This window comes from Vombatus ursinus, unplaced genomic scaffold (assembly GCF_900497805.2).
Source record: "Vombatus ursinus unplaced genomic scaffold, bare-nosed wombat genome assembly UNPS02014973.1, whole genome shotgun sequence".
In the NCBI taxonomy this organism is placed as follows: Eukaryota; Metazoa; Chordata; class Mammalia; order Diprotodontia; family Vombatidae; genus Vombatus; species Vombatus ursinus.
In genome coordinates this window covers 12,477,199-12,484,521 of record NW_020954751.1, presented here as the reverse complement: position 1 = coordinate 12,484,521, position 7,323 = coordinate 12,477,199, and the positions used below count along the sequence as shown (strand labels likewise).

The window sequence follows — 7,323 nt, the reverse complement described above, 5'->3', positions numbered from 1 at the left end:
GGAGTTTGCTCTAGTTTATACTGCAGCAGCATGCTAGCATACCACCAGAAAGAGATCTTTCAGTCAAAGCTGGATGATCACTTAAAGGTATATTATAGGTATAAGGTATACATATATATGTATATATATGTATGTATGTTTGTATGTATGTATGTGTGTGTGTGTGTGCATAAGGTATATAGGATTTTTGATCAGGCATTAAATGGGCCACATAGTATTTGAGGGCCCTTCCAACTCTAAATTCTGTAAACTCCATTGTCCTCATTTCATCAAAAATTGCCTAAGTTGGGTGAACACAGTTTGTAAGCTAAGAGAAATACATGAATCTGCTGAACATTCAAAAACAAGTCAATAAAAATTGGTTAAGCACCAGACGTTGGCATAGTTTTGGGTTTACTTCCAACAGCCTCTTGGGTTCAAATTAGAAACAAATGAGCATTGACTGTCAGCACAACAGCATATGAGGTACTGGGGATAAAAAGAGGTAGAAGATTTAGTCCCTGTCTTTGAGAAGCTTATAATAGTGATAAAAGCTAGCATTTAGAAGCCCTTTAAGGTTTGCAAAGTACTTTACATATTTTATCCTATTTGATAATTGCAATAATTCTGTCAGGTAAGTGCTATTATCATCCCATTTTACCAATGAAGAAACTGAGGCCAGGAGAAGTGACTTGCCCAGGGTCACAAAGTTGGCAAGTGTTTGATGGAGGATTTGAACTCAGGCCTTCTTGACTCCAAGTCCCAATACTCTTTCTACCCACTATGAAATGAATACAATACAGAGAGACAGACAGACAGACAAAGAGACACAGACAGAGAGAAATGCCATGAGAGAGGTACAAAGTATTAGAGAAGCATAGTAAAGAAACCAACCACTTCTGGCTAGTCAGGGGGTCAGCAAAGACTTCACCTGAGCTTCTGCCTTCACATTTTTGCTTTTTCCCACCCTTTTGTTAGGGACCATTTCCTCCATAGTCTGCTATCATGTTCTATTTAATTCATGCAATGCACTTATCACATTCTAACTTGTACTGTAGTCATGTGTATACATATTATCTCCCTTTCTTCAACAAGGACTAGGTGGTGATGGTTGGTTTTTTTTCTTTGTTGTTGTTGTTGCTTTGTTTTTTTTTGCTTTTTTTCATCCCCAGCACCTGAGAATCTCTCCTGAAATTTTTCTTTCAGCTATGACCCCATTTGGAGTTTTTTTGACAAAGATACTGAAGTGGTTTGCCATTTCCTTCTCCAACTCATTTTACAGATGAGGAAACTGAAGCAAACAGGGTTAAGTGACATGCTAGTAAGGATCACACAGACAATAAGAGTCTGAGGCTGGATTTGAACTCAGGAAAATGAGTCTTCCTGACTCCAGGCCTATGCACTGTGCCACCTAGCNCTAGTAAGGATCACACAGACAATAAGAGTCTGAGGCCGGATTTGAACTCAGGAAAATGAGTCTTCCTGACTCCAGGCCTATGCACTGTGCCACCTAGCTGCCCTGAAAATCCTGAAAATAGTAGCTGCTTAATAAATGTCTACTGAATTTAGCTAAACTAAATTAAGCTAGACCTTGAAGGATGACTAGGATTTCAACAGGTGTGGATGACACCTCCACTTGGAAGTCCTATCACCATCTCAAACTCAATATATCCCAATCCAAACTTGTTATATTTCCTTCCAGATTTCCTAGTTCTTTTTCCCCTTGGTACCCAGGTTTGTAACCTCCAACTCATTCTTAATTCTTCCTCCATATCCTCATCACCCACATCCAACCAGTTACCAAGTTCTGCTGTTCCCATATCTTTAGCATTTCTCAAACTCTCTCCCTTCTCTTAACTCAAGGTTGCCTTCCTAATTTAGATCTCCATCCCTATTTACTATTATAGTAGACTCCTACTGGTAATTAGGTAGAGCAGTGGATAGAGAACTGGGCCTGGAATCAGGAAGACCTTAGTTCAAATTCGGCCTCAGACACTTACTAGCTATGTGACTCTGAGTAAGTCAATTAACCTCTCCCTCAGTTTCCTCATTGTAAAATGGGGATAAGAATAGCACTTCTCTCCCAGATGTATTGTAAAGACCAAATGAGATCCTTATGAGATAATATTTGTAATCCTCAAATGAGATAATACTTGTAAAATACTCCTCATTAAGCCTAATACATAGTAGGTACTTAATAAATGCCTGTTTCCTTCCTTCCTAATTAGCTTTATGGCTTTCCTGCCTATAACTCATTCTCCAGTTAGCGGCCAAAATAACTACCATTGGAGTTCTGCTTCTGGGATCCAAGATGGCAGAGTAAGAAGGAAGTTTCTCTTACCCTCCCTTATTGACCTCTGAAAGCCCAGACAATATTGCCCCAGGAAAAACCCTGAAACAACTAAACCAGCAGAAAGACAGGGTGCAGCAGTCTTATAGCCCAGGAAGCTGGGGGGATTAACGGGAAAGTCCCCTCTCACTCTGGGGGAGGGGGAGCAGTACCGGATGGGAGGTGTCCCATCAAGCCAGTGGCAAGCCCTACCTCAGCATACCAGGGAAAGATCCTGAGCCCCAGGGTGGTGGAGCAGGCAAGTTTCAACACCAAGACCCCCTGAGTGCCTCAGTATAGGCAGGGGAACCAGTAGACACCAGCTTGGAAAACCACCACATACAACAGCATTCTCCAGCCAAATCTCCTGGTGTCCCAGCACAACTCTGGGAAACACAACTCCAGGAGGCAAAGCTCCAGGCTGACAGTCCTTCTCCAACAGCCAAACATACGAGTGCAAGGCCCAGGTGAGCAGGAACCAAATGTTTAAGTGCAAGATCCTGGTGAGCAGGCATCCGCCAGGAGCCAGACTCCCCACTCCCACCCCGAGAGCTCCAGTGTTGCTGATTGCAGCCTAGCACCAGGTAACCTGCCAGAACCCTACAGCTTCCAACTGCCAGCACCTGAGGCCCCAGCACACAAAGCCAGTGACCAGGCCCTGGGCTCCCAGCACAAGAAGCTTAGGTCAGTGCCCCCTGCTCCACAGCAGGAGAACTCAACTTTTTTTAAAAGTCAGGAAACAGGCAAACACCATGAACCAAAGGCAGAAATGGACAATGCCACAGATTCTTATTAAGGGGACAGGGAAGATCAAGGCACAAATTCAGAAGAGGACAACACTGTCAATATACCCACATCCAAAACCTCAAATGGGAATATGAACTGGTCTCAAGCCCAAAAAGCTTCTTGGAAGTGCTGAAGAAGGATTTTAAGAGTCAAATAAGAGAGATTAAAGAAAAATTGAGAAAGGAAATGAGAGGCATACAAGAGTCAACATCTTGGAAAAGGAAGGACAAAAATTAACTGCAGAAAACAAGTCCTTAAAAAACACAATTGACCAAATGGAAAAAAAAGTATAATGAAGAAAACAAAATAACTATCATTAGGCAAGGGAGTATGACATCATTCTCCTTTCTCAAAAATCTTCAGTGGCTCCCTATTACCTTTAGGCTAAAATTAAAACTGACATGCTTTGTATTCTCTAGACTCAGCATTCCATCTTCCTTCTCCTTTCTTTCACACAGAATTCACTCTCCTCCTCCTCACTTCTTCCTGTCTAAATCTTTCTCCTTTAAGGTTCAGTTCAGGTAAAGCCTCACCTTTAAAGCCTTCCCTTCTTTCAGCTATGAATAGGGCTCTAGTTTTAAATCAATTATATTCTATTGTTCTATAAGTATGTTCTATTTCCCCCAGTAGACTGTAAGCTCTGAGGGTAGGAATTGTTATATTATTTTTTTATCCTTAAAGCCAGCACAGAGTTTGGCAAATAGTAAGTGCTTAATAAATGCTTGTCTACTGGTTGCTTTTCATCATATGAGCATGGAAGAGCAGAATGATATCATCATCAATGGTAGATCACTGGACTAGGGGTCAGAAGACCTGGGTTAAGTACTAACTTTCACTCTTACAAGCTGCATCACCACAGACAAATCCTATAACCTTTCTGAATGCAGACATTTTTGTCAAGTGAGCTTGATATCTTTTGCATTTCTAGCTGCTCACAGACCCTGCTCTTTGATGGGCTAGACATTGACTCAGAGAGGCAGCAAGTAAGAGGAAAGAAGATGGGATTCAGTTGGTACTAAGAGGAATCTGGAATTTACTTTTATTCTTGTTAAGTCCCCTTCTACCATCCCTTCCATAACCAAGGCAATGTCGTCTAGTCATCCACACATCCTCCTCATTTTGTTCTTTCATAGCTTCTTTTCCCTATCAAACTTGCCCTTGATGTTTATTTTAATCCAATTTTACTGGGTCATAATAAAACTGTATATTTGATAGTGCACCAAGGCTTACAAAGTACCGAAGGAAAACATGTGGTTTTAGGAGGAAGGCCACGTATTTTGGCCCACGACCTATAGCTCACCCTCCCCACTTTAGGGATAGCCTTTACCACAGCTATTCCTTACCATCTGGCCTGCAAATGTGACCTCCACGAAGGGATCCACCAGGTCTTTGCTGTCCCCAACAAAAGCTTTGGTGACGTTGGCCATGATGCTAGAGTTCATTTTTGGCAGGCCTTCTGCTTGAAAGATTCTCACATAGAATCTGGCCCAGGGTCTCTCAAAGGGGAATCCTTGGGGGACCAAAAGGTTCCTTGAAGACAGAAAAAAAACCTGATCTTTCACAGGAAAACAAACACAGAAGGGAGAAAGAAGGAAGTTGGTAGATATGGGGATGGATTTTAAAGATTAGAATTTTTCAGCCTATAAAGAGGGTGGGTATTAAAGGAACTATTATCGTGCCTCAAAAATCACAAAGGGTAGGGATAAGGTAGCTAGGTGGCATAACAGAGCAGTGCCACTGTTTTTTTAAATTTATTTTACAAACCCAGGTTGATCAGTCTCACTTTTCTATCTGTTCTTCAGCATCAGATGTTTTAGGACTGGCCTGCAGGATGTCTCCTTTGCCAGCCACGCTGATATCACATTTCAGATACCCCTTGGTGCCCGTCCTGATATTAGTTGGGTCTGTGAGAAGGGCCCACTTATCACAAAACTGGTGACCTGTAAGAATACAGATAAAAGCTTAGGCATCAGTGTAGTTAAAAGAGGAAGCCTTCCCCAGCCCCTCTTAATTCTAGTGTTTTCTCTCTTTTAATTACTTCCTATTAATCCTGTATATAACTTGCTTTGTATATATTTGTTTGCATGTTGTTTCTCCCATTAGATTGCAAGCCTCTTGAAGGTAGAGACTGTATTTTGCCTCTTTTTTTAATCCCCAGTGCTCAGCACAGTGCCTGGCACATGACGAGTGCTGAATCAATGTTTATTGATTTATTGTTTGAGCTGTGTGACCTAGTACAAGTTACTTTACCTTTCTAGGCCTCAGTTTCCTCATCTGTAAAATGAAGATGTTGAAGTAGATTCCCTTTAACATCACTTCCATTTCTTATGGTCTTTGCTTCTATCCAATGCCTGTATAACATTCTGCTAAGGTGCACAGGACACCTCTGCCCCAAGATTGTCCTTTTTATTTATGCAATACAGTGTCTGGTATATAGCAGGTGCTTAAAAAATGTTTATTGATTTGACTGCTACCATCCTAGTTCAGTACTTCCTCAGTTTTCAGCTGGTCTCCAGTTTGCATTCTCCAGTGCATCTTCCACTTAGCAGCCAAAATAACGTTCCTAAGGAATAGGTCCCACTGTGTCATTCCCCTGCTGAATGACATGTAGTAGCTCCCTCGTGGTTCTAGCATAAAACACAAACTTGGTAGCCTGACACTTGAGGACCTCTGTGATCTGATTCCAAACCACCATTCTAACGTCACTTCACACTGTGCATGTTCTATGTTCCTGCCAAACTAGACTATTACCTGTCCCCTAATCATGGCTTGCCCTTTCCAGATCTTCTGCATTCACATGGGGGCAACTTCAGTAATTGCAAAATGCAACCTCACCATCTCTATCAGTTGAAAATCTTTTCTTCCTCCCAGGCCCAGCTCAGGCTGGAGCCTTCCTAGGCTTCTCTCGCCGAAAGCAATCTCTGCTTCATCAAATTTCCCCACAGCGCTTTGTCTGGCTCTTTCCTTTTCCTCTCTTCTAGTTTACCTTGTGTTACTTATTTATGTGTGTAGATTGTAAGGTCCCTCTATAATTTTCCTTCTTTGTTTATTCAGTGCACTGAGCACAGACTTTTACATCTGAAATTTTGTTGACAAATTTTTCTCCTTGCTTACTCTATGCTTTGAATAGACATGCACGTGGCCGTGAAGCATCCTTGTTCTGCGTCCTGTGGTTCTTGGAAAGGAAAATACTTCGTCGCTTCCCATCACGGCAGCAACAGGGAATTCCAAAGTAAGAAGATTAGGAAGTTACAGAGTGTTTTTAAGGAGAGTTAGGGTGACCTTGGCTTCCAACATTGTAATACAACTCAATCTAGGCATCTTGGGGATACCTCCAACATAAATGGATAATACTCAATGGCAGAGACTAATGAATCATAAGACCTCTCATTAGTTACGCAACATTGGGCAAGTGACTTAAACCCTCTGGTCCTCAATTTCCTTATCTGAAAAAAAGGGGGCAGGGAAAATGTTAATGCTTCTGTTTTACTTATTTCACAGAGGTGATAAGGGATAATTAATTAAATTAAAATGTATTTTAAATCAATTTAATTAATTACCTGCAATTAAAAACCATAAATAACAGGATAAGGAAACTCTCTCTACCAAGGCAAGTTGGTACTTTCATTGCAATTTAGAGTCTTAGAGAGTTGCTAGTGAATGAATGGAGAGGTTAAGGGATTTGCCCAGGGGCACACAGCCAGTATGTTTCAGACACAAGACTTGAATTCAGATCTCCTGGCTCAGTTAAAGTCTCTATTCACTATGATATGCAACCTCACAGGGTTGTTAACAAGCATCAAATAAACTAAACTGACTTCTGGAATTTTTGCAATACACAAAATGGTAGGGACCTCAGAGATCATCTAGTCTAACCCCCTCAAGATTTTTATGGTCTATAAGGTTATAACTATGCCATAACACCTCTTCATTTCGCCTTTCTAGGTCTCAAGTTTCCTCATCTCTAAAACTGGGGGGTTGGACTAGAAGATCTCAAAGGTTTTGTGGGTCAGTAGCTATAGGAAGTAGAAGATGGGAGAACTAAAAGTGCCATAGGTTTGGAAAGTTTTGTGATGATGATGATGATGTTGAGGAAGAGGGGAGGGGGGGAAGGAAAGAAAGAAGGAGGGAGGGGGAGAGATGGGAGGGGGAAAAGGTAGAAAGGGGAAAAAGGTAGGGGGAGAAAGAGAGGGAGGGAGAAGGAGAGGGAGGGAGAAAGGAAGGAGACA

General features: G+C 41.7%; 1 protein-coding gene across 1 annotated transcript in view; it reads right to left on the bottom strand.

The window, feature by feature from the left end:
• Window positions 1-7,323, bottom strand: part of LOC114030668 (fer-1-like protein 6) — a 193,435-nt gene that overhangs the window by 160,166 nt on the left and 25,946 nt on the right. The window contains exons 7-8 of the mRNA XM_027845519.1: window positions 4,878-5,034; window positions 4,438-4,624 (exon numbers count right to left, since the gene is read on the bottom strand). Coding sequence (XP_027701320.1) covers window positions 4,438-4,624; window positions 4,878-5,034 — 344 coding nt within the window. The remainder of the gene's footprint in view (window positions 1-4,437; window positions 4,625-4,877; window positions 5,035-7,323) is intronic.